Source organism: Camelina sativa, chromosome 8 (assembly GCF_030686135.1).
Source record: "Camelina sativa cultivar CO46 ecotype springtype chromosome 8, ASM3068613v1".
NCBI lineage: Eukaryota > Viridiplantae > Streptophyta > Magnoliopsida > Brassicales > Brassicaceae > Camelina > Camelina sativa.
This window is the reverse complement of record NC_141887.1, coordinates 1,358,712-1,383,808: the sequence shown is the minus strand read 5'-3', so window position 1 is coordinate 1,383,808 and position 25,097 is coordinate 1,358,712. Positions and strand designations below refer to the sequence as shown.

General features: G+C 35.5%; 4 protein-coding genes and 2 long non-coding RNA genes across 8 annotated transcripts; 4 read left to right on the top strand and 2 right to left on the bottom strand.

The window, feature by feature from the left end:
- Window positions 1-7: 7 nt before the first annotated feature.
- On the top strand, window positions 8-2,994 carry LOC104705519 (protein RETICULATA-RELATED 4, chloroplastic). Its single transcript, XM_010421535.3, has 8 exons — window positions 8-826; window positions 1,065-1,133; window positions 1,634-1,765; window positions 1,862-1,915; window positions 2,011-2,055; window positions 2,206-2,345; window positions 2,464-2,589; window positions 2,680-2,994. The coding sequence occupies exons 1-8, from the start codon at window positions 287-289 to the stop codon at window positions 2,723-2,725; spliced, it is 1,152 nt and encodes a 383-aa protein (XP_010419837.1). The 5' UTR covers window positions 8-286; the 3' UTR covers window positions 2,726-2,994.
- A 31-nt stretch (window positions 2,995-3,025) lies between these two features.
- On the bottom strand, window positions 3,026-4,993 carry LOC104705520 (uncharacterized). The gene is made up of 3 exons (XM_010421536.3): window positions 3,989-4,993; window positions 3,290-3,826; window positions 3,026-3,197 (listed from the first exon to the last, which is right to left on the bottom strand). The coding sequence occupies exons 1-3, from the start codon at window positions 4,883-4,885 to the stop codon at window positions 3,099-3,101; spliced, it is 1,533 nt and encodes a 510-aa protein (XP_010419838.2). The 5' UTR covers window positions 4,886-4,993; the 3' UTR covers window positions 3,026-3,098.
- Window positions 4,994-5,231: 238 nt separating this feature from the next.
- On the top strand, window positions 5,232-6,800 carry LOC109126057 (uncharacterized). Its single transcript, XR_015563124.1, has 2 exons — window positions 5,232-5,762; window positions 5,916-6,800. It is a non-coding gene; the product is annotated as an uncharacterized LOC109126057 (long non-coding RNA).
- A 2,320-nt stretch (window positions 6,801-9,120) lies between these two features.
- LOC109125831 (FBD-like domain family protein) lies at window positions 9,121-9,583 on the bottom strand. The gene has a single exon (XM_019228242.2). It carries the CDS (start codon window positions 9,532-9,534, stop codon window positions 9,241-9,243), a length of 294 nt encoding a protein of 97 aa, XP_019083787.2. The 5' UTR covers window positions 9,535-9,583; the 3' UTR covers window positions 9,121-9,240.
- A 464-nt stretch (window positions 9,584-10,047) lies between these two features.
- Window positions 10,048-11,272, top strand: LOC147939582 (uncharacterized). Its single transcript, XR_015563171.1, has 2 exons — window positions 10,048-10,332; window positions 10,904-11,272. It is a non-coding gene; the product is annotated as an uncharacterized LOC147939582 (long non-coding RNA).
- A 9,633-nt stretch (window positions 11,273-20,905) lies between these two features.
- Window positions 20,906-24,679, top strand: LOC104705517 (zinc finger CCCH domain-containing protein 55-like). Of its 3 annotated transcripts, none has more exons than XM_087463180.1 (8): window positions 20,906-22,361; window positions 22,612-22,791; window positions 22,960-23,139; window positions 23,229-23,332; window positions 23,416-23,658; window positions 23,768-24,083; window positions 24,164-24,213; window positions 24,314-24,679. In XM_087463180.1, the coding sequence occupies exons 1-6, from the start codon at window positions 21,391-21,393 to the stop codon at window positions 24,055-24,057; spliced, it is 1,968 nt and encodes a 655-aa protein (XP_087319306.1). In that variant the 5' UTR covers window positions 20,906-21,390; the 3' UTR covers window positions 24,058-24,083; window positions 24,164-24,213; window positions 24,314-24,679. The 3 variants fall into 3 exon arrangements, with proteins under 3 accessions (XP_087319306.1, XP_010419835.1, XP_087319307.1); XM_010421533.3 differs by having other exon boundaries at window positions 20,927-22,361; window positions 23,771-24,083; XM_087463181.1 differs by having other exon boundaries at window positions 20,977-22,361; window positions 23,768-24,086; window positions 24,166-24,213.
- The last annotated feature ends 418 nt before the right edge of the window (window positions 24,680-25,097 follow it).

The window sequence follows — 25,097 nt, the reverse complement described above, 5'->3', positions numbered from 1 at the left end:
ATACTCCAAGTTGCACCTTTGTAATTTTGTAAAACACACATTTATAAGCTGGTCTGGTCTGGTGTGAGAGGCACCGTGAAAAGCACGCGCCAGTTGGATTCTATCGTGAGGCCCACCCCAAATAAACTAAAACAAGAACCCTTAAACACACTGAAGAAAGAAAGAATCTTGCTTTCGCTGACTCTCTCACCACTGCTCTCTCAATCGACAACCTTAACCCTACACACAGAGAGATCTCTGAAAGTCTTCTGCTTTTCAGTTTTCAGTCTCTCTCTCTGTGTAGTCAATGGCAATAGCGTCCTGCTTCTTCTGTGTTCCTACCCCGAATACATCTATCTCTGAATCCAATCTCACATGGCCTCACCTCGCTTCATTTCCTAGACTCTCTTCATCCTCCTCTTTTAACGGTGTAATCTCTGCCAAGTCCATCTCTTTCAACCGACGTGTCCCTATTTCCCCTGTTTTCTCCGCCTCGATTGGTAACGGCGGCTCTGATAACATCGGAGGAGGTCATGGTGGTGGTGGCGATGGAGGTAAGAACAATGGAGACGGAGAAGGTGGCGAGGACAGGAATAGGAACAGGAACGAGGTGATGCTTTTGTTGAAGGAGTCAGGGACTGAATTGGAGAGTCTTCCTAAGGATCTAGCGGCTGCTATTGAGTCGGGTCGGATTCCTGGATCGGTTATTAACAGGTTTTTGGAGCTCCAGAAATCGGCTGTGATGCGGTGGCTGATGCAGTTTGCTGGGTTTAGAGAAAGACTTTTGGCTGATGATCTCTTCTTGGCTAAACTCTCCATGGAGTGTGGTGTTGGCATCTTCACCAAGGTCTCTCTGCTTTCCAACTAATTTGAGTTGCAAAGTTTTGATTTTTTTTTTTTTGTTTTCCTCTGGAAAATTCATCAGGAGAATGTTTTGAATTTGGTTTCAATCATGATTTACGAATCCGATACCTTTTGATTTATTCCTTTTTAACAGAGCAAATCTGGTAATCCTGGTTGTAGTTTAGAAGTTATAGTTTTTAAAAGCTAACATGTTTGGGAACTTGTTGCTTCTTTTGTTCCAGACTGCTGCTGAGTATGAACGGCGTAGAGAAAACTTCTTCAATGAACTTGAAGTTGTCTTTGCCGACGTGGTAATTATTCTTCTCTTCCACTTTTTCCTGTGGTGATTTTTTTCTAAGTGTTCCTGTCAGATCGCAGGAACTTTCTGTGAGTCATTGTGAAATTGTTAGATGGTAGGGATGGATGAGAAATTTGTCAACAAATATCTTTTAGATGACCCATTCGGATTGACGAAGAGTTGGGGGTAGTTTGTGGTTGTGATGGGGTCTGCAAAATTTTCACCATTAGTTTTTGCATGACTATGATGAGTAGTTGAGATTTGCTTTGTCTCTGAGGTAAGAACCAAATTTTTGAACTGTTCAATAGCAAATTTGGAGAAATTCAAAGTATGGGGTCACCCTTTGCTGCTTTGTCACTTTGTAAGAAAAAGTTCCTTGAACTATATGTCAAATACATACATACACATAAGTTGTCCCTGCTGTATTCATTGCGATCTTCTGTTGAATTTGGATTTTGTTTTGTTGTGGTTAAGCGGACTTAATTTCATTTTGTTTCATTTTTTCTTTACTAGGCGATGGCTATCATTGCTGATTTCATGTTAGTTTATCTTCCTGCTCCTACTGTTTCTCTTCGACCACCTCTCGCACTTACTGCTGGAGGTATATCCAAGTTTTTCCACAACTGCCCAGACAATGCCTTCCAGGTATCATTTTGTTGTTGTTGTAAAAGACTTGTTCTACATGCGGATTAAGTTTACAACAGTTCTTTCACATCTAATTGTCCAATGTGCTTGCTGCAGATTGCTCTTTCTGGAACCTCATATACTCTCTTGCAAAGGCTAGGTGCTATAACGGTGTGTGGTTTCTGTCACTTTCTTACTACAGGATCTTAATAGTGTGTCACGCAATAGTTGGTTCTGGATAATATAAATTGTTTGATGTTATGCAGCGCAATGGAGCGAAGCTGTTTGCCGTTGGCACCACATCATCGCTGGTGAGTCCAAACATATATCTACCTGAAAATGGAAATTCTTGTCAGAAGTTGGATTGGTTGATTTTTTACAAAACTGTCTTTCCAGTAACTATGTCCATCACAGTTCGTTTCTTCATTCTTTTGACGTGTCTAATCTGTATAATTGGTCAGGTTGGTACTGCTATTACAAATGCATTCATAAAAGCACGACGAGCTGTAGACCAAACTTCTGAAGGTGAAATCGAAACTGTTCCAATAGTCTCCACAAGTGTTGCATATGGTGTCTACATGGCTGTTTCTAGCAACCTAAGGTACTGAGTTTCTTTCTACCTAACGTTTTTACTGAAGAAGTCTAAAGCATAGAAAAACAAACTCGAATAGCGCATTTAGATTGGATAATTGAAAAGAGATGTGGTTTGAAATAAACAGGTACCAAGTAGTGGCTGGTGTGATTGAACAACGTCTCCTGGAGCCAATGCTACACCAACACAAACTTGCACTCAGTGCATTGTGTTTCGCAGTTAGAACAGGAAACACATTCCTGGGTTCCTTATTGTAAGTTGTTTTAAAACCTCAAACCTTGTTCTTTACTATCTGTTCTCAGCAGTTTTAACTCACATATGTTCTTTTTGTTGGTGTCCGCAGATGGGTGGATTATGCTCGCCTCATCGGTATCCAGAAATCTCATTGATGAAGCAGAAAAAGAAGAACCGGATGTACCGGATTCTGACATGGTCTTCCTTCCATACTTATGTATACGCAAAACTACTTTTGTCTTCGACTCTTCATATGATTGTTTCTGATTTCCGGACCGTTTGATTGTTCTTTTTTGGTCCTATTTCTAGAAAATTAGTCGATTTTTCCATGGACACGTAGGCTATTTTCACGAGGCACAAAGATTTTTATGCATTTGGGGGTTGAAACCTCTAAATTCCCCAGTGTGGGGATTGACTTTGTCAACTATCTATTCTCGTTGCAACTAGAAGTTATATAAACCAAATGAAAAACCAATTTCACATTATTAATAATAGGGAATCAATGATAGATGTATCTGAAGACATGTCCTAAGCAAGAACTTCATTTTTGTGACAAGCCCTTATCTTCACTTCCAAAATCTCGGTATTGTTAACATTTTGCACATCGCAACATTCAATTCCTTCACCCTGTTAAAGATTTCAAGTTGATTTTTAGATCATAAGGAAATGGATTAAACCAATTTGCTTTAACAAAGTATGGAGGGTATATATATTGATACCATCTTGTGAATAGTAGCAGCAATGACTCGGACTTGTGAAATGTTACGAGCAGAATGGTTGCCATTTAGCACACAAGGAGGTAAACTTCTTGCCATTTTCATCTTGTAGATTGTAGTTACCACGCTCTGGTTCTTGTCCTCCACAACCGAATCAAAGAAAAACTGACGAGGCATTTCGCACGGATCATTAGTCACCCGCCTCGTGTTAAATGTATACGACGGTGTTCTAACATTCTTCCATGGCCGGAACGTTTCGAGAGGGCGTTTCAGGTGGTTTCTTGGGAATATAGATTGGTAAATGTGGACTGAGTATCCCCATGAGACAGAGACTGACCAGTTATTTCCCCTTTGGTAACATATTGTCTGTTGCAAGACACGGGACTGGTCTGTTTTCGCGGTTTTCATGAGGTGGTTCACTGATTGTTGGCGGTTCATGCCTGGGAAAATCGGGTCTATGACATCAAAATGGTGGAGGCTGATAACAGGACACTGAGGATGAGCTGATAAGAGACCTGATATGTCACCGAGCAGATCAATCTGGTTGTACGACACCACAAGAAAGACAGAGTGAGAGTACGTATATTTATAGTGAGGCACAAGAAACTTTTCTTGTTCACACTAAATCGAACCACATTATATCACATTTTAGTTTAAAAACAAAAATATCTTGAAACTGTAAATTTGGATTAACATCTCTACCTGATGCATGCCTTTCTCTAAAGTAAGATCAATTCCCAAGTCGGCCAAGCAACGAAATGAGAGAAGATCGCTATAAAATCCAAGGTAGCGTCTGATACATTCTTCCATTTTGTTGAGAAGTGTTACCACAGTTGGATAGCTCAATGCGTATCCGCCGCCTCCATATCCCATGTCGAAAGAGAAAACTGCATTTGACCAAACGTTTTCCGAGTTCATCCCGATGTAATAGTGCTTCTTGTGGTCATACCTGTCGAGAGCCTCGACTAAGTTGTCCAAGAAGAAGAGAGTATCATCATCTGCTATCACAAACCATCTTGTCTCCTTGGACGCTTTCTTAAACGACTCATGGAGTGATTGGAAAAGGCGAATCTGAGTTTTGAATTGGTTTGTGATGGATGAGTCTTTATTGAAAGAGAAAGGAGGAGATTGGTTAGGCCAAGGCAAGAGATCACGACCAGGTGGTCTTTCGAGGAAGACATATCCTTTCGTGATGTTTGGTCTCCACCAAGGCTCTATGTAGCCTCTCCTATATCTCCAAGTCTTTGTACTACCAACAATGACAAAAAATAGATGGCTGAGTTTTGTAGGAGACTCTCTTGTTATTTGCAAGGACGATGATGCGGGTTTTTCTGAAGTGGAAGAGAAAGAGGAGGAGAAACCAAGGTCGAGAGGGGCAAAGATTTTATGGGTTATTATTTGATGAGGATGGTTAAATGCAAATGTGTATAACAAGAAAAGTAGTGCACCAGAAACTGATAAGGACTTCCACAAGGTAGATAATGATAGGTTGTGAGAAATCTGACTCAGTTTGGATACTTTGGTGTTGTTATTGTCCTCATATGCCATTGCAGACTTACGCCAAGAGGAATTGATAGAGGTTTCTGACTCTATACACATACATATGTATAAAAATAGTTAATAAAGTAGAGGGGAATGAAGATCAAAGAAAGAAAAAGTAGAGGGGAATGTTGATCGTGAGAGGCTGAGAGCTGATGTGAATAAATCATGTGATTTGGATGCTTGAAGCAGGTGATTAGTCGTCTAAAAAGGTATTGTAACTTTCTCGTTTTAGAAAAAAGGATTAAAATATAAAAAGAAGCCCAAAAAAGGGCTGATGAAACAATTTTTATGCTGCTTCTGTGCATTATTGCATGCAACATTTATATTCACATATATTATTACCCTACACATACAGTTATGAACTTTCTACACCAATCTTAAACCGTCACACTTAAGATATGAGATACCACATTATGAAGAAAATACCATATTTATTCTTTTATTAAACTTTTTGTTATCTATACTAGTATTTTTGTAACACTTTTTGTTATCTATAATGATCTGCACAAATGGTTTCTGCTTTACCCAGAGAAACATGAGAGGCTATAGAGAGAGAGAGAGTAATTGCCACCTTGAACCAGGTGGAGAACCCATCTCTTAGCCTTCAACAACAATTGAGGATTAATTTGTGGTTGCCTCCAGGATCCAGAAGAGTGTAAAAAAGATATATTTAGTGAATACTCCTTTATAATTAATATAGATATCTAGAAGATTTATTTCAGATTAATGATTATTGAAGGACAACATATATTGACGGCGGGATATCTCATTGAAGCTGACTATGGTGCGTGTTTCCTTGAAAATAATGAGGGAGTATCTTCCTTCTTTATGGCAGTAGAAGCTGGACATGTATCACTTGTGAAATCAATTTTGGGAAGCACATGCAACGATGACCTTGAAGGGAGGAAGTCTTACTTAAATTCGAAACTGGAAGGTAAAAAAGATCTTGCACATGCTGCTTTGGATGCCTGAAATACATGTTTGTTTTTTTTCGCTCTATCAATAGCAATTGCAATTTAGTGTGTTTCAATTTTCTATGTAAAACTAGCGGCGTTATGCTAATTTGTGTTCCCAATTGTTTGACCAGATGTTCTCGATGCTATTTTTGATGAATATCCATTTCTTGAGGATGATTTAGATGAAGAAGGAAGGACTTGTCTTTCCTTTGGAGCATCCATAGGCTTTTACGAAGGAGTTTGCAAGATCTTAGACTGATCAACAAAGAGCGTCTATCTCTGCAACAAAGATGGTTCCTTTCCAATACATACAGCTGCAGAGTACAGTCATATCAGGATAGTCCAAGTAATTCTTAAATACTGTCCAGATTCAAAGTATCTACTCAACAGACTTGGCCAGGATCTTCTGCATATTGCAGCAAAGCTCGGGGAGCGTAAGCAAAGCAATGATACAAGATATATGGGAGTTGAGAAAGATCATGATGGAAGAGTGTGTCTATATTTGTCTTTGAGAACATATGGATTAAGTGTATCTCCAGTTTATTCAGAACTTCTATCTGAAAAATGTGTTATTGCAGCAAAAATAGCTCTTACTTGCGCTTGATAACCAACATGAGCTACCACATGAAGGGGAAACTGATCATCGTAGTTTGGCTCGAATAAAAGGCATGGACATTCACAGATGATGTTGTTTACTAGCTCTGGATGACCTCTTCTAGCAGCAAGATGAAGAATTGAATCTCCTCTATCGCTCTTCAGACATGTCATTGGCGTTCCATGGCTTCTCAACTTCTCCAGACAATTTTTTTTCTCATCACAAAGGCAGCTATAAATTTCCGGCTTCATCACGACAATTTCACCAGGGAAATGGAACAGATCCGACAATTTGAGATTTTCAACCCTTTGTGTCCATTATATCTACACATTCTCCTATCATTTCGTTTTGATTTTAAAATTTAAATGTAGTGAATCATCATATAATACATAAAGTTAATAACAATGTATAATTTTTTGCATATATTGTGATATGAATTTTTGAAAAACGAACATATATTACTCAATTAATATAAAAAGTGTGTGTTTAACATACATATATAGTAAATTTACCGTATATAGTAAATTATACAATTTTAAAGAAGTTTATAATTTATAACTGATATATCTAAACTTAATAAAAAGTTTAAAATTATGAATATTTAAATATATTAAATTATCAAAATAACACAAATGAATTATATTACATGACATGTTATATGACATGACATGACTGAATTGATAATACTAAAAAATAAAATATCATTAATATGATATTTCAATACAAATTAAATCTTCATTTTACTATTTTAAAAACACTAATATAAAATATGTCAAATCAAAATTATTTAATTAATATTGTATTAAACAAACATTGTTGTGCGGATTATATACTAAATCACTAAAATTAATAAAAAAAGTACATTAGTAAAATTAGTATTAAAATAATAAATTAACAAAACAAAAAAAATTGCCTTTGCTGCATACGGCGACTCATAATATAGTTTCTACAGAAAAACACAAGTAATCCAATTCTTAAACATAGTTATAACTTATAACCAGTTGATCAGCATTAATAATCAACTTGTTTTAGAAATATAAATGCACCAGTTATTCACCAGATTTACTGCATGTGTAATTGTAGGCCAATAAGACTGGGCCGAGTTGGGCCTATATATTTGCCTACCAAAACCCGTCTAGACCGCTTTTTCGATTAAACCCGATTTGACTGAAATTAATCAATCAGACCGATTTGGGTTTAGCGATTTTGATCTGCTGGCTTTTTTTTGCCGCTCTGGTTCGCCGGTTTCGTCTCTTCTTTCTTGTCTGGTTTGCGATCTTCGGTGTCTCCCTCTGTCTGTGCTCTGCTCTGCTCTCTTTCAGGGGAATCTCTCTCAACCGATGTAAGTTGTGCCCTTTCTTCCTTCATTCTCTCTCTCTCTCTCTCTCTCTCTCTCTCACAGTTAAGTTTTTTTTTTGTTTCCCGTCGCTTTTTTCTTAGTTTAGGGATTTCGTATCATTACGATGAGAGATGTCTTTGGTAGTTTTGCTTATGAATGAATCTGACAGATTTAGGCTTAGATTTTTTTTAGCTAATAATACTAGAGATCAATTTTAAGGATGGATCTGGGTCTATTGGAAAGGAAGAAACTTTGGCTTCATATAGATAAATGATTTTTAGGATTTTATAGCAATTTGATGATTACTCTGATAACGACTTTTTTTTTTTAACTCAGCTTCTCTTCCTATACTGACTTCAGATCCTCATCTCAATCACTCTATATTAATTATCTCTGTTACTGGACCGGACATAAGCTGAGTTACATGATGCTACTAGTACTAGTTGGACAACAGAGAGAATGCCTTGAATGAAACACTGAGAAATGAAGTTTTGGGGAGGCTTTTTTGTGATCGTTGGTTCCATTTCCTTTGTTGGATTTGTGTTTGCGGCTATAGTCTCCAAATTGTTTCCACTCTCTCACAATCCCATTATCCAAGCTATTCAGAATGACAGGTACACGTACCCACTCACTCTTGTTCCGTTTCATTCCCAGGCTATTTATTATGTATTCAGAATGAAATCTGTTACTTACGTGTGTGTATTGTCATCCTCTCATGATTTAAACATTCTCCAGGTACTACTGCTTCTTGGCTCCACTGACTTTACCAGCTCTACTGGTTGCTGTTTACTTTCATTGGCTTAGCATGAAGCTCTTCAAGCACGCATGATACACATCCCCACGTAGCAAACATCTTTCTCCAAGGTAAGCTGGTTAGATTCAGAGTTCCAATCTCTCTACGTTACTGGCTTCTTATTCATTGAAATGCCACTCTTTAATCACAAAAGGGAGGGATAATCATGCTAATGCAGAGAACTAGTTTTTTTTTGGTTTTTTGTGGCTGAATATTAGTTTATTTTACCCTTGTAATTGCCGCTGAATTTGTATGTAGCTTGCGGTAGAGAGATCAATATCTTTTGCAATCTGTCTTTAGAGACATGAAATCTGGTTTCTTTATTTATTTTTTTTTTTTTGGCTAAAGCATCGGATTTGTGCTTTCATACTTAATACTTAATAGGTTCTTTCTGCAGGTCCATATGATGTCTTTGCAGAGGGAACAATAACATCTGGTCCGAAGCATTCTTCTGAGGCTGGCCGATCACATTTGTTTTGTCACATCTCATGGTTGGAAAGGAATTGTGGATTTTCTGGAGATGAGTTTTGTGTAGAATGGTTATAAGCACGGTTCGATTACTACATTGTTGCATTCAATATTGTAACCCGGGATAATTTGTGTGCTATACTTGCTATTATTATCTATCTTTAGAAAGCAGATTGTAACCAACTTCACTGACAATGTAATCACATATTCATGTTATAAAGTCACTTTCACATTGCCATCAAACCGAGAAAGATAAAACTGTCAGATGAATTGGATGTTGCATTCTGATGAAAGTCTGGGGAGAGACAGCAAATTAGCTCGCAAGAGCTTACTGTTGTTGTCTGCGTCAACACCAACTTTCACAGTTTCGAGACATTCCAACTTCCCCAAGAAATGCCTCATCTGATCCAGCTCTTGAAAAGAACATCCATACCCTGAAATCTCTAGCATCTTCACTTGACATGTCCATAAACAACATGATTCCTCTTTCCCCTGGACAAATCTTCCTCTATTTCTCAGGGATGCAAGCACATGCAAAAGTCTTCGAACCCCCATAAATCAGACGATACATACAAATAATGCCTTATTATCATATCATTCTTTGGTGAAGTACTTCACCGGGGAAGTCTTCTAGAAGCCAACTACAATCGAATCTGTATATAAATAGCAAAATATTGTTTTATCAGTATAACTTTTGATTTTTTGAACAGTTCATAATCTAATATAAAATGATCATAAATATGTTCTGGAAAATATACAAGATTTTTAATTTTCATAAGAATTTTGGGTCTAATACTCATATACGTATCTAAGATAAATATATATATTATAGAAAGTAACCAACATATACTCAATTATTACAAAATTAAAGATTATTTTTTCAACAAAAAATGGAAAAATATCAATATATATAATAAATAAAGGGCAATTGACAAAAATAGCACCAATTTTAGTTTTTTTTCCAAAACTAGCACATGCATTCAATTGTTCCAAATATAGCACAAATTTATATAATATTAAAAATAAAATATTAAGAAAATTAAAATAAAGATATAGAAATCGGGATTAGTGCTATTTTGGAAGACAATGTTCTCTCTCAGTCGTCTCTCTCCGTCATTCCAAAACCAATCGCAGACGGTGTTCCACCAGCGAACCAAATCGGATCTTAATCGTAGGTGAGTCATCAAATCGAGGTCAGTGAAAGCAGCAGTTGTGTTCGCGACATCGAAGAGAACCCCAAGCATGAATCTAAAGCCTAGAGATATCTCAGAGATCTGGTCTCCAGCCAAGCATATATTGGCCATGACGAAGAAAAGAGACGACGATATTTACATGGACGTTACCCAATCTAAGGTAGTAAAAGTTGTACTTTTCTCAAGATTACCTTTTTATTTTATTTTTCTTTGATTTTTTTGGTTAGCCATGGAAACTACGGAGACAAGAGATTCAAATAGATTTAAATTGGTCTGAAGTTTCTAATTGATTTGGGTCTCTCAATCATGAACTCTAGTCCCATCCTTTTTTGTTTATTCGTTCTGTATTTTATAAAATTGTGTTGGTGAATTGAACTTTAGATGATGATGACGTTTAAGTCTACGAACAACTTAACCATTTGGTCCTTGGAGATTTCTTATTCTTCAAATTTTGTTAGGATTATCTCAGATTAGATTTGTCATTTGTTCATTGCTAATGACAATAAATGGTAAATAGAGGAATTTAAGAGATCTAGTTTTAGATGATACATGCTTGTTGTTTGCTTTGAGTTCCATAATTAAACAAATTGTTCTTGAAAGCAAATTGCAGAGCTTGTGATGGAACTTAGCTCTCTTGTTAAGATCTGTGCAGATGTTGATTATATTTTTTAAATCTAAAACTTGATATATGATGTTTGTATGATTCATTGAACTGTTTTTTTTTTTTGCAGACATTTTTTTAGAATGCGCAAACATAACTCATGTCAAGACATGAAGTTGTGAAGAAAACAGTCCAGCTCTAACAATCACATTGGGGAACTCATATCATTCAGTCCTCAAATCCAGCTTCTGAATTCGTCATATGCAACTTGTGATGATCTTGCCTTTATGTAAAAATTCATGAAGCCTTGTTGAGAATTCGGAAGACCTTCCTGAAACATATTCCCTGATTTCAATTTTTATTGCAAGTAATAGGGATTAAAGACTTTTCCAATCTACATGATGTATGTGAAACTTTTAGATTGTTTTGGTACTTGTATGATCTGCATCATAACAATGTCACAAGTTTCTGTTAGCATTTTGTTTTAACTGTGATTAAACTTCAGGAACGAAACATATAAAATTCAGGAAGAATTGTATGAAATTCGGGAAGGGTTCTATAACATTCAAGAAGCATTCTATGTAATTCAGGAAGGATTCTTTGAATTTCAGGATAACCTTCATAACAAAGTTTAGAATTTCTAACAAGAGAATATGCATAAAAAATGAAATCAGTACCTCTAGTTAATAGAGTAATCTACTGATATTTGACATATTGAAACAAAACACACAAAATTAGAGGTTTAGAAACATATTTATTTAAATTTAGGAAAGATTCAATAATATTCAGGAAAGACTTCTTGAAATTCAGGATGAAGTATATGGTGGCTCAGCCTGCTTACGAGTACGGGTATTATCCATGTGGGCCTTATGGATACCCGATTCAAGCCCAAGCGCCACAGATTTTTAGCGATGAGAATCCAAACGCGTGTGAAAATTTAAGAAGCATTGTTGAGAATTCATGAAGCATTGTTGAGAATTCGGAAGACCTTCCTGAAACATATTCCCTGATTTCAATTTTTTATTGCAGGTAATAGGGATTAAAGACTTTTCCAATCTACATGATGTATGTGAAACTTTTAGACTGTTTTGGTACTTGTATGATCTGCATCATAACAATGTCACAAGTTTCTGTTAGCATTTTGTTTTAACTGTGATTAAACTTCAGGAACGAACATATAAAATTCAAGAAGAATTGTATGAAATTCGGGAAGCGTTCTATAACATTCAAGAAGCGTTCTATGTAATTCAGGAAGGATTCTTTGAATTTCAAGATAACCTTCATAACAAAGTTTAGAGTTTATAACAAGAGAATATGCATAAAAAATGAAATCCCTACCTCTAGTTAATAGAGTAATCTACTGATATTTGACATATTGAAACAAAACACACAAAATTAGAGATTTAGAAACATATTTATTTAAATTTAGGAAAGATTCAATAATATTCAAGAAAGACTTCTTGAAATTCAGGATGGAGTATATGGTGGCTCAGCCTGCTTACGAGTACGGGTATTATCCATGTGGGCCTTATGGATACCTGATTCAAGCCCAAGCGCCACAGATTTTTAGCGATGAGAATCCAAACGCGTGTGAAAATTTAAGAAGCATTGTTGAGAATTCATGAAGCATTGTTGAGAATTCGGAAGACCTTCCTGAAACATATTCCTTGATTTCAATTTTTTATTGCAGGTAATAGGGATTAAAGACTTTTCCAATCTACATGATGTATGTGAAACTTTTAGACTGTTTTGGTACTTGTATGATCTGCATCATAACAATGTCACAAGTTTCTGTTAGCATTTTGTTTTAACTGTGATTAAACTTCAGGAACGAACATATAAAATTCAAGAAGAATTGTATGAAATTCGGGAAGCGTTCTATAACATTCAAGAAGCGTTCTATGTAATTCAGGAAGGATTCTTTGAATTTCAAGATAACCTTCATAACAAAGTTTAGAGTTTATAACAAGAGAATATGCATAAAAAATGAAATCCCTACCTCTAGTTAATAGAGTAATCTACTGATATTTGACATATTGAAACAAAACACACAAAATTAGAGATTTAGAAACATATTTATTTAAATTTAGGAAAGATTCAATAATATTCAGGAAAGACTTCTTGAAATTCAGGATGGAGTATATGGTGGCTCAGCCTGCTTACGAGTACGGGTATTATCCATGTGGGCCTTATGGATACCCGATTCAAGCCCAAGCGCCACAGATTTTTAGCGATGAGAATCCAAACGCGTGTGAAAATTTAAGAAGCATTGTTGAGAATTCATGAAGCATTGTTGAGAATTCGGAAGACCTTCCTGAAACATATTCCTTGATTTCAATTTTTTATTGCAGGTAATAGGGATTAAAGACTTTTCCAATCTACATGATATATGTGAAACTTTTAGACTGTTTTGGTACTTGTATGATCTGCATCATAACAATGTCACAAGTTTCTGTTAGCATTTTGTTTTAACTGTGATTAAACTTCAGGAACGAACATATAAAATTCAAGAAGAATTGTATGAAATTCGGGAAGCGTTCTATAACATTCAAGAAGCGTTCTATGTAATTCAGGAAGGATTCTTTGAATTTCAGGATAACCTTCATAACAAAGTTTAGAGTTTATAACAAGAGAATATGCATAAAAAATGAAATCCCTACCTCTAGTTAATAGAGTAATATACTGATATTTGACATATTGAAACAAAACACACAAAATTAGAGATTTAGAAACATATTTATTTAAATTTAGGAAAGATTCAATAATATTCAGGAAAGACTTCTTGAAATTCAGGATGGAGTATATGGTGGCTCAGCCTGCTTACGGGTACGGGTATTATCCATGTGGGCCTTATGGATACCCGATTCAAGCCCAAGCGCCACAGATTTTTAGCGATGAGAATCCAAACGCGTGTGAAAATTTAAGAAGCATTGTTGAGAATTCGGAAGACCTTCCTGAAACATATTCCCTGATTTCAATTTTTTATTGCAGGTAATAGGGATTAAAGACTTTTCCAATCTACATGATGTATGTGAAACTTTTAGACTGTTTTGGTACTTGTATGATCTGCATCATAACAATGTCACAAGTTTCTGTTAGCATTTTGTTTTAACTGTGATTAAACTTCAGGAACGAACATATAAAATTCAAGAAGAATTGTATGAAATTCGGGAAGCGTTCTATAACATTCAAGAAGCGTTCTATGTAATTCAGGAAGGATTCTTTGAATTTCAAGATAACCTTCATAACAAAGTTTAGAGTTTATAACAAGAGAATATGCATAAAAAATGAAATCCCTACCTCTAGTTAATAGAGTAATCTACTGATATTTGACATATTGAAACAAAACACACAAAATTAGAGATTTAGAAACATATTTATTTAAATTTAGGAAAGATTCAATAATATTCAAGAAAGACTTCTTGAAATTCAGGATGGAGTATATGGTGGCTCAGCCTGCTTACGAGTACGGGTATTATCCATGTGGGCCTTATGGATACCCGATTCAAGCCCAAGCGCCACAGATTTTTAGCGATGAGAATCCAAACGCGTGTGAAAATTTAAGAAGCATTGTTGAGAATTCATGAAGCATTGTTGAGAATTCGGAAGACCTTCCTGAAACATATTCCTTGATTTCAATTTTTTATTGCAGGTAATAGGGATTAAAGACTTTTCCAATCTACATGATGTATGTGAAACTTTTAGACTGTTTTGGTACTTGTATGATCTGCATCATAACAATGTCACAAGTTTCTGTTAGCATTTTGTTTTAACTGTGATTAAACTTCAGGAACGAACATATAAAATTCAAGAAGAATTGTATGAAATTCGGGAAGCGTTCTATAACATTCAAGAAGCGTTCTATGTAATTCAGGAAGGATTCTTTGAATTTCAGGATAACCTTCATAACAAAGTTTAGAGTTTATAACAAGAGAATATGCATAAAAAATGAAATCCCTACCTCTAGTTAATAGAGTAATATACTGATATTTGACATATTGAAACAAAACACACAAAATTAGAGATTTAGAAACATATTTATTTAAATTTAGGAAAGATTCAATAATATTCAGGAAAGACTTCTTGAAATTCAGGATGGAGTATATGGTGGCTCAGCCTGCTTACGGGTACGGGTATTATCCATGTGGGCCTTATGGATACCCGATTCAAGCCCAAGCGCCACAGATTTTTAGCGATGAGAATCCAAACGCGTGTGAAAATTTAAGAAGCATTGTTGAGAATTCGGAAGACCTTCCTGAAACATATTCCCTGATTTCAATTTTTTATTGCAGGTAATAGGGATTAAAGACTTTTCCAATCTACATGATGTATGTGAAACTTTTAGACTGTTTTGGTACTTGTATGATCTGCATCATAACAATGTCACAAGTTTCTGTTAGCATTTTGTTTTAACTGTGATTAAACTTCAGGAACGAACATATAAAATTCAAGAAGAATTGTATGAAATTCGGGAAGCGTTCTATAACATTCAAGAAGCGTTCTATGTAATTCAGGAAGGATTCTTTGAATTTCAAGATAACCTTCATAACAAAGTTTAGAGTTTATAACAAGAGAATATGCATAAAAAATGAAATCCCTACCTCTAGTTAATAGAGTAATCTACTGATATTTGACATATTGAAACAAAACACACAAAATTAGAGATTTAGAAACATATTTATTTAAATTTAGGAAAGATTCAATAATATTCAAGAAAGACTTCTTGAAATTCAGGATGGAGTATATGGTGGCTCAGCCTGCTTACGAGTACGGGTATTATCCATGTGGGCCTTATGGATACCTGATTCAAGCCCAAGCGCCACAGATTTTTAGCGATGAGAATCCAAACGCGTGTGAAAATTTAAGAAGCATTGTTGAGAATTCATGAAGCATTGTTGAGAATTCGGAAGACCTTCCTGAAACATATTCCTTGATTTCAATTTTTTATTGCAGGTAATAGGGATTAAAGACTTTTCCAATCTACATGATGTATGTGAAACTTTTAGACTGTTTTGGTACTTGTATGATCTGCATCATAACAATGTCACAAGTTTCTGTTAGCATTTTGTTTTAACTGTGATTAAACTTCAGGAACGAACATATAAAATTCAAGAAGAATTGTATGAAATTCGGGAAGCGTTCTATAACATTCAAGAAGCGTTCTATGTAATTCAGGAAGGATTCTTTGAATTTCAAGATAACCTTCATAACAAAGTTTAGAGTTTATAACAAGAGAATATGCATAAAAAATGAAATCCCTACCTCTAGTTAATAGAGTAATCTACTGATATTTGACATATTGAAACAAAACACACAAAATTAGAGATTTAGAAACATATTTATTTAAATTTAGGAAAGATTCAATAATATTCAGGAAAGACTTCTTGAAATTCAGGATGGAGTATATGGTGGCTCAGCCTGCTTACGAGTACGGGTATTATCCATGTGGGCCTTATGGATACCCGATTCAAGCCCAAGCGCCACAGATTTTTAGCGATGAGAATCCAAACGCGTGTGAAAATTTAAGAAGCATTGTTGAGAATTCGGAAGACCTTCCTGAAACATATTCCCTGATTTCAATTTTTTATTGCAGGTAATAGGGATTAAAGACTTTTCCAATCTACATGATGTATGTGAAACTTTTAGATTGTTTTGGTACTTGTATGATCTGCATCATAACAATGTCACAAGTTTCTGTTAGCATTTTGTTTTAACTGTGATTAAACTTCAGGAACGAACATATAAAATTCAAGAAGAATTGTATGAAATTCGGAAAGCGTTCTATGTAATTCATAAAGGATTCTTTGAATTTCAAGATAACCTTCATAGCAAAGTTTAGAGTTTATAACAAGAGAATATGCATAAAAAATGAAATTCCTACCTCTAGTTAATAGAGTAATCTACTGATATTTGACATATTGAAATAAAACACACAAAATTAGAGATTTAGAAACATATTTATTTAAATTTAGGAAAGATTTAATAATATTCAGGAAAAACTTCTTGAAATTCAGGATGGTCTTCATAAACATAATGGTTTAAAAGGTTCTTGCATAAATCCTATAATTGTTGAAAACAATTCAAAGCATAAAATTTATCATATTAGAGAATTTGTGATACATTAAGGTACCACATAAATAAAATATTAAAAATTCATTTATTTTAATTTAAAAAAAAAATTATAAAGTTTAGGAAGACATCATTGAAATTTAGGAATGTCTTCCTGAATGTTCAGAAAATCCAAAATTGGTGACGACCAGAATCAAAAAATCATCCACGACTGTACTCTCATCTGTGAGTTAACGAAGAAACCTGTTATAGTTTCTAAAATTCATCTGAATTAACCATACCACATGTTTTCTACAATAACAAAAACATGAGTTAGGCAAAACTCTGAACATAGATATATTATTCAGTGTTTCCCTTCTCAGTTTCTCACGACATGCACGTTCGTCTAACGTGCATACAAAATCATATTAAACAAAAGAAGCTGGTGGTAAACTAATCCATGTAAATAACCAAACAATAAGCACACTACTACAAAACTAAAAAAAAAGACTGAATTCAAACTCCAAAAATTGGTAGAGACCAAGAGAAATCATTAGCTGCAAACAGTTCTACAAATAGTAAACACACCACAAAACTCTCACCATTCTCTGTATAATCCGCCATTGTTGATAATCTTTCTTTCCAAACACAACAAAATCATGTTAAACAATACTAAAGAGCTTGGTAACAATAGTAGCAATACTTCTCTAAAGAACACATGCCTACTCTTCCCACTGAAACCTTTCTCCACTCTCTCAATCCTAATCCAAATCTCATGCCCTAACCCACTTTCCTCCACACAACTCACGACCCTCCCACAACCATCATCGTCATATATCTTCTTCCTCTCATCACCGTCGTAGTCATAGAGGTTTCTTGGGTTAAAGACGGTGACTTTACAACAAGAGAGAGTTGTCAGCTACTGAGATTGCCAAGGATCAGAATCACAATCATAATGTACTAAATCCATGATGGATTTGGCTTCCATCAACCTACACAAGCCAACCAGTGTTGCTAAAGTATTTGCAGATTCTTTTTACCACACTAACATCATACCATTTTTTATGTTATCTACGGCGAGATTTTGAATTAAAAATTAGTACCTGAGAGTGTTGATCTTAGACCAAGATTCTTGGTAACCAAATGATGACAAGAATCGCCAATTGCTCTCGATATCGCCGGAGGTGGAAGAAAACTAAGAAGCAGATCCAATTTGCTTTTCATCGATGTGACTTTTTCGCCATCGCGTTCAGCTTCACTGGAAACAAAGCTGCTTATAACTCATGTGTTGCTTCTGCAATCAGCAACAATCTTGAATTTTACACCATCTTCGATTTACAATGTCTTTGATTTTGCAGATAGACAATGGAGATGAAGATAGACAATAAAAAATGGAGATGGAGATAGAGATCTACACTATCTTAGAGGAAGATAGAGATGAACGATGTTGTAGATAGAAAATGGAGCACCTGAGATGATGGAGCACTAGAGAGATAGAACACCGGAGACGATGGAGCACCAGGAAAATCTGAGATCAGAAATGAAGATCTCTGATCGGAAAATTCATCAAGCTTCGCCGGAGAGAAATGTAAGAGAGATCGGGTTTTGATTTTTTTTGAGTTTTTTAAAATAATAATATTTTTCTCTATTAATTACTCAATATTAAGAAATGCTAGTTTTGGAACATTTCAGTGTGTGTGCTAGTTTTGAAACAAAAACCTAAATGTGTGCCATTCTAGGATATTTCTCATAAATAAATACTTAAGAAAAATGTTAAAAAATTTACATTGAATTCGAAGGATCAGCGGATTGGCGAAATATCTTTGGATCTTCACTGGATCAAATATTTACAAAAACCACACCGAATAACAAATGTGTTTGATCCAACATTAGATGACAAATGCAATCCTCACCATTCAATATAACACATTTGCTGATGAAATACAACACCTAGAAAACGACCTATATAATTTTAAAAATATCTTAGTTATAATATGACAAAACATATATATTATCCACAATTAAAAATAATTCTGAATTTAAAAGTTACTAAACTAAAACTTAAAACTAATACACAAAAATTTTAAATTTGTCATAAATTAAACTCTAAACAAAATCACAGAATCTTGAAATTTTGTCCTGCGATTTACGTGAGTTTAAACCTAGTTAACTTATTATGAAAAAATAAAATTCCAAAAGAAATGGTAAATGTAAAAAGGTTAAAAAGATATCCGATATAAATTGTTAGAAAGAAATGGTAAATATAAAAAGGTGAAAAAGCTGGTTCATGGTCATGTGCATAAAGGTTGAACTTTTGAAGGACTCTTTTGTCTCATATTTTGAGATTATGTTTGTTATTGGTGAGTGGTTGATTAATCCAGGGAGTCGTATGAGAGGAGTGCATATGTCCTTCCTGGATCCATGTGGGTACGTATTTCTAACTTACATATTTATATACTACACATGCATACAATATTTATATATACCAACTTTTAGGATTTGAATGATAACTGAGATCATAACGGCCAAATTCATATCTGGTTTAAACCGTTCTAATTGTAAGACGAACACAAACCGTTGCAGACCAACATTATTTATATGTAAAAGTTGTTTGCAGTTGGTCTGTTGTAGTTTTGTCTCTGTTTTTTTGAACTGCACCACTGCGCACTAAACTTAATGAATGATAAATAAAGAGCGGTGTAAATTGCTGACGGATTACCATATATATTTGTGGTTCTAATATGATGATGATGAAACTTATGTCTGATATTGTTAATGCTTTTTTACTGTCATCACAAATATTAGACTGCTGGTTATGTGTTAGATTTGAGGTACGTAAAACAATCAAAGGTAATCAGTAATAATAATTACTCAAACATGGTTAATTAATTAGTTCAAATAACTTCAATCAATGGGTCAAAAAGTTTAATCAAATTGGTGCTAGCCCAAACTAGTCAAAGCAGGACTAAAAGGCTAATCTTAGTGACAATCTAAACGTAGATATACATGAATCTCTTTATCTATTATGGGCGAACCATAACAAAAACCGGATCGGTTACTTGTATCCCATGCTTTACAATCTAAACCGGATCAGAACACAAAACATGCCTATCTTTTTTTTTCTTTTCTTGTGACAAGTACAATTCCATCTGTATCAAAACAATATTTGTTTTAAGGATGAGAAGAAGAGCTATTTTGATCCTCAAAAACAACATTACAACGAGGATGAAAATTCTCCGACACACATAAGTTGTCATTGTTATTGACTTATTTGCCAAATAAAAAATTCAATTAACCCCATTCGAAAAGGTCCCCTCGAGAGGAAAAAAGAACCTACTATAACAGAAAATAAACTGGTTGACCCCAGAAGACAAGCACACATGAACATGATCACCGGGAGACAATACACAAACCCAATTATTATTTTCTTGTTCCGTTAATCACGACCGTTCACAATTATTTCATACTAGTAGTAGTATCGAAAAAATTAATCATGCAATGCATACGAGGAATAAAAGATTAAAATTTGACGGAGCAGTGAAAAAAAATCGGTGCTCGTGAGATTTCATTAAAAGAGTGAAAGTAAAAAAAAAAAAAGAAATGAAAAAGAGATTGATCACACGCGCGCGTGTGAAATACACTGCCTGTGAAAAGGCTGTCTCTTTCTCTCTCTCACTCTGACACTGATTTAACAGTACTTGGTAGATTTTATCATAAATCTCTTAATTTTTTTTTTTATTTCTTAATTTCTTTAACACTTTTTGCCTTAAAAAACAAATATATTTTCCATCATTGAGAAAAAAAAGCCAACACAATTTTCCTTCTAAAAAGCGATTAGAATTAAATATGGGAATAAGAATAACAAGTACCCAGAAAAAAATCATTAATGTTAATTCAAACATAAATATTTGAAATTCCTCTTTTTTTTTTTTGGGGGGGGGTTCATATTAAGTAATAACTGAATAAAAATGTGTGGCTTTCCATATAAGACAAAATGAAGAATAGAATAGAGAATATTCACTGTAATGCTGAGGTGTTAATAAATTATTTTGCTTAATCCCCTTAATTGATTTCTATAAAATCCACATTACTCGTTAAACTTATCATCTTCATCATCATCAACTACATATAATAAGCAAGAAGAGCTTCAAAATAAAAAATAAATAAATATGGGAAATAACAGTTTCCTAGAAAGTTGAATAAAAATAATAAAAGCAGAACATTTCCCCAAGTGGTCTTTACCAGTAAGGAGAGAGCACCAACTGGAGCGATAAAGATAGGAGTGAGTGAGTGAGAGAAGAGACACTGTCTGTGACTCTGTGTGTGTATTAGTTTAGTAGAGAGAGAGAGAGTAGATTCAAAACAGAAAGAAATCAAAACAGAAGCGAGCAAAGTGGAGGGAGAGGATCTTCTTCCCCCCTCCTTATCTCTCTCTCTCTACTTTATAAAGATTTCATCTTTCAGAAATCCCTAATCTTTTGAAACCCTAAATCTAGAGTCTTTTTTTTTTTTGTTTTCAACTGGGGGAAGAAGGTAGAAAGGTGAAACCTTTTGTTTGAAGCCACCACCATGGATTCCGGTGACCCGACAGCTCTGCTTTTGACGAAAATTCGAAGCTTGGAGCCAGATTACGCTCCTAAGATTATTGGGTATTTGCTTTTACAAGATTTTGGGGAGAGAGACTTGTTGCATCTGGCTCGTGGACCTGAATCTATCTTGCAATCTATCATTTTGAAAGTGAAGGCTCAGTTAGGGATTTATTCTTCTCCTTCTTCTTCTTCGCCTTCTTCTTCTTCTACTCCGACGTCTCCTTCTCCCTTCTCCCGACCACCCATCAACGGAAGAGTAACCTCTCACTCTAATGGCTTTATGGATTTCCGTAGAAATTCTCCTTCTCCTTCTTCTTCTCCTTCTTCTGCTTCTCCTTGGTCACTCAACAACCCTAGTAATGGCAACAACCCCCACATTTCCCCCAAACACAACCCGATCTCGAAACCTTTGACCTCTCACCAGAGCAACAACAATGGGGTTTCTTCTATAGATTCTGGTCCTGACGCTGGTGGTGGTAGTAGTGCTGATTTACTCGATGATCAGCAGCTTAGTGATTACCTCTCGTTTCTCGACGATTCCTGTTCTAAAACCGAGGATGTTACGGATCCTAGGTTCGACTACTCCGTCGACAGTGGCGAAACACATCTCCACAGGAGGAGTTTCTCGGCAGATGCGTCTTTTGTTGGGTCTGGAGATGATGGATTTGGTGCTGGATGCAAACCGTGTGTGTATTTTAGTCGAGGTTTGTGTAAGAACGGAGACAGCTGCAAGTTTATCCATGGTGGGTATCCTGATAACGTTGTTGATGGTAATGGCATTGTCGCTGACTCGCCTAGGAAAATGGAGAACTTTGTTAGGCAGCACGAGGAGATGATGAGGTTGAAATTGGCTTATCAGCAACAGAGGTTGGCTTCTCAAATCCTCGGTAGGGCTCCTCAGTCTCCTTACGATAAAAGAATGGATTTTCTCTTGCAGCAGCATGCTCAAAGGTAACATACAACTAATCCCACTTAGTTTGTTTTACTGTAGTCTGGATTGGTTCTTGATATAGCTTGAAGGAATGTACCTACAGAGTTTTATCTAATGTCCTTAATCCATGATGTTAATTGTTTTTGCTTTTGTCTTCCATGATTGTTTTACTAGCTTTAGTTCCGTGGATGCGACTTTGTTTCTTGGACGGGTTTTATTGTTGTGATTTGTTTAGTTTCTTCAAGTGTTAATGCTTTCTATTTGACGCAGAGATGGTGGACTACCTTTTGGTGATGAAAGATATTGGAGCAGCAGCCCAGGACGGCTTGAGAGGATGGAGCTAATGGCAATGCAATTTGGTGATCAGTCAAACTCTGTATCTAGACAGATTTACTTGACATTCCCAGCTGACAGCACGTTTAAGGATGAGGACGTTGCAACTTATTTCAGGTATTTTTGGACACCCATCTCTCTCATACATTGCTGGATAAAGATGATGTTGATTGTAGACTTATATGGAAGAATCAACAGATAATAGTATTGATTAATTAGGTGTTACTAGTTCATTGATGCGGCTTTTTGAGAAAACAACATTATTGATTCGTTTTGTCTATGAAGCCTTTTTGGAACAGTGCAAGATGTGCGGATCCCTTACCAGCAGAAGCGTATGTTTGGCTTTGTTTCATTTGCCCATCCTGAGACTGTGAAAGTTGTACTAGCTAGAGGGAATCCCCATTTCATTTGCGACTCACGTGTTCTTGTCAAACCTTACAAAGAAAAAGGCAAAGTCTTGGATAAGTATGGTTCCTGTTTCTTTTCTCTTCAATTGCCCTTCTTGTATTTCTTCTTTGGTTTTAATTGTGCCATTGCGAATCAAATGATTACAGGAAGCAGCAGCAACTGCTACAACAGCAGATTGAGCGGGGAAATTATTCCCCGTGCTCCAGTCCATCTGGGATTGATCCTAGAGAACAGTCTGATTTCCACCTTGGTTAGTATCCTTGTATATTTATTTGAGAAGAGCTGTTTAGATCTCCACCTTGGTTAGTAACTTGTTTCGTTTTTATGTGGTAGGTTCAAAGCTGTTGTATGAGAGACGTGAAATGATGAGAAGGAAAATGGAACAGACTGATCTCCTGAGGGCTATTGAACTTGAAAGGAGACGTTTCATCAGTTTGCAGCTTCCTGAGTTCAAGAATAGTATAACACCAAATCATCACCGTAGCTTTTCTGTGGGGTCTCCTGGTTATTTTTCATCTGCCAGCAACCAAAGCCCTGAGTATCAATCTGAACTCACAGGTGCAGATGTTTTAGAAGGTTGGTGAAATGAACAAATGCTATTTTTGAATGTTAAAAGGTTAATATTTTTGCTGATAAACTGTTAGTCCAGTCTCCTCATTAATGTTGTTGCTTCGTGTTGTGGCAGTAGTTGATGATACATCTGAGCTGCATCCTTACCCAGTAATCAACCCAATGAGTGTTAACAGTAATTACTCAAACGGTGCAAAAGAAGGGACTAACAAGAGTGAAATGCTAGAATCCGACACTGGAAGCACTATCGAGCTTGTTCTTCCTAGTAACCTGTTCCCTTCTGCATCATCTACCGATGATCACAAAACCGATGATTCTGCTGAAACTAATGCAAAAGTTGGAATCTCCTCTACTAATGGAAATGACCATGGACCACCAGCCACGGCCAACAATCTTATGCATTAGGCTATTTCACCTCATAAATGCCAAGGGTTAGTTTACTCTCTAATCTCTTTCCCATCGGTCTTTCAAGTTATATATATGGATAACAAAGCCTTTATATTGGTTGTAGGTTTTTTTTCTTATGGATAAGATGAGGCTACCCAAGTGTATGTAATAAAGGTAAGCTTTCTTTTCAATATTAAAACAGCCGGGATTGAGTTCAGAGTGTTTAATGTAATGTTGATGTTCGTGTGTTATTCTTGGCTTTGGATGTGTGCAGACAAAGTGAACAAGCATACACAAGGAAGTAGGATGATGTATATGTATAGCTAAGTTATATATATATGGAGAACAGAAAGAACGTAGGAGAATGATTATATATCGTATGAAGATCGCAAGTTTCCTCAGGTGATACTATAGTACTAACAAACGGATGCGTAAGACATACGTAAAAGATAAATCTATTATCAGAACTTTTTTTTTTTTTTCTGCTTTAAATCTCTTTTGCTTCTAGTATTGGTTGCTCATGTGGTTGTTCCGGTTTGTGTGGGAAATAAACCACAAGAGTCTCTGATGTATTGAGAAGAGTAGAGAGAGTTCTGTAACATTATATTAAGCCGTTACTTCTATATAAGTATTTACGGTCCTCCTTATGTGCATCTACATTACAAGTCATAGCTATTGAGAATTTCGTTAACTTTGGACTTTTGTGATGTACAGTACATATAGTTCGAACCATATCTTCCATGTTTAGCGGTAGACTAGTAGTTAGTGTTCAGAGTTCTTAGGATCTTCATAGTTCAAGTTTCATCATATAGGCGTTGAATATTTCTTTTGCGCTTACGTGAATGTTCACACGTCAAAATAGTGGTTTTTTTTACTAAAGAAATTGTAAATGCAAAGCCATGCAATTGTAGGTACTCTGCATTATTGAGTTGGTGGTTACATATGAAAAGGAGATATAAATGTCAAATAAAGTAATTATGTGATACATATCTAGTAGCTAAACATCATTTTCTTCGGCATTGAAATGAATAAAGTTTTGAACTTTTGATAGATCTAAC

Bases quoted from the DNA above. Each gene is read 5' to 3' on its own strand.
- LOC104705519 (XM_010421535.3), top strand. From the start codon at position 287: ATGGCAATAGCGTCCTGCTTCTTCTGTGTTCCTACCCCGAATACATCT. The intron at 2,056-2,205 runs GTGAGTCCAAAC...ATAATTGGTCAG, and splicing joins TTGGCACCACATCATCGCTG to GTTGGTACTGCTATTACAAA. The intron at 2,590-2,679 runs GTAAGTTGTTTT...TGGTGTCCGCAG, and splicing joins ACATTCCTGGGTTCCTTATT to ATGGGTGGATTATGCTCGCC.
- LOC104705520 (XM_010421536.3), bottom strand. From the start codon at position 4,885: ATGTGTATAGAGTCAGAAACCTCTATCAATTCCTCTTGGCGTAAGTCT. The intron at 3,827-3,988 runs GTAGAGATGTTA...TCGTACAACCAG, and splicing joins TAGAGAAAGGCATGCATCAG to ATTGATCTGCTCGGTGACAT. The intron at 3,198-3,289 runs GTATCAATATAT...AATCTTTAACAG, and splicing joins CTGCTACTATTCACAAGATG to GGTGAAGGAATTGAATGTTG.
- LOC109125831 (XM_019228242.2), bottom strand. From the start codon at position 9,534: ATGGGGGTTCGAAGACTTTTGCATGTGCTTGCATCCCTGAGAAATAGA.
- LOC104705517 (XM_087463180.1), top strand. From the start codon at position 21,391: ATGGATTCCGGTGACCCGACAGCTCTGCTTTTGACGAAAATTCGAAGC. The intron at 22,362-22,611 runs GTAACATACAAC...TATTTGACGCAG, and splicing joins TTGCAGCAGCATGCTCAAAG to AGATGGTGGACTACCTTTTG. The intron at 22,792-22,959 runs GTATTTTTGGAC...TTGTCTATGAAG, and splicing joins GACGTTGCAACTTATTTCAG to CCTTTTTGGAACAGTGCAAG.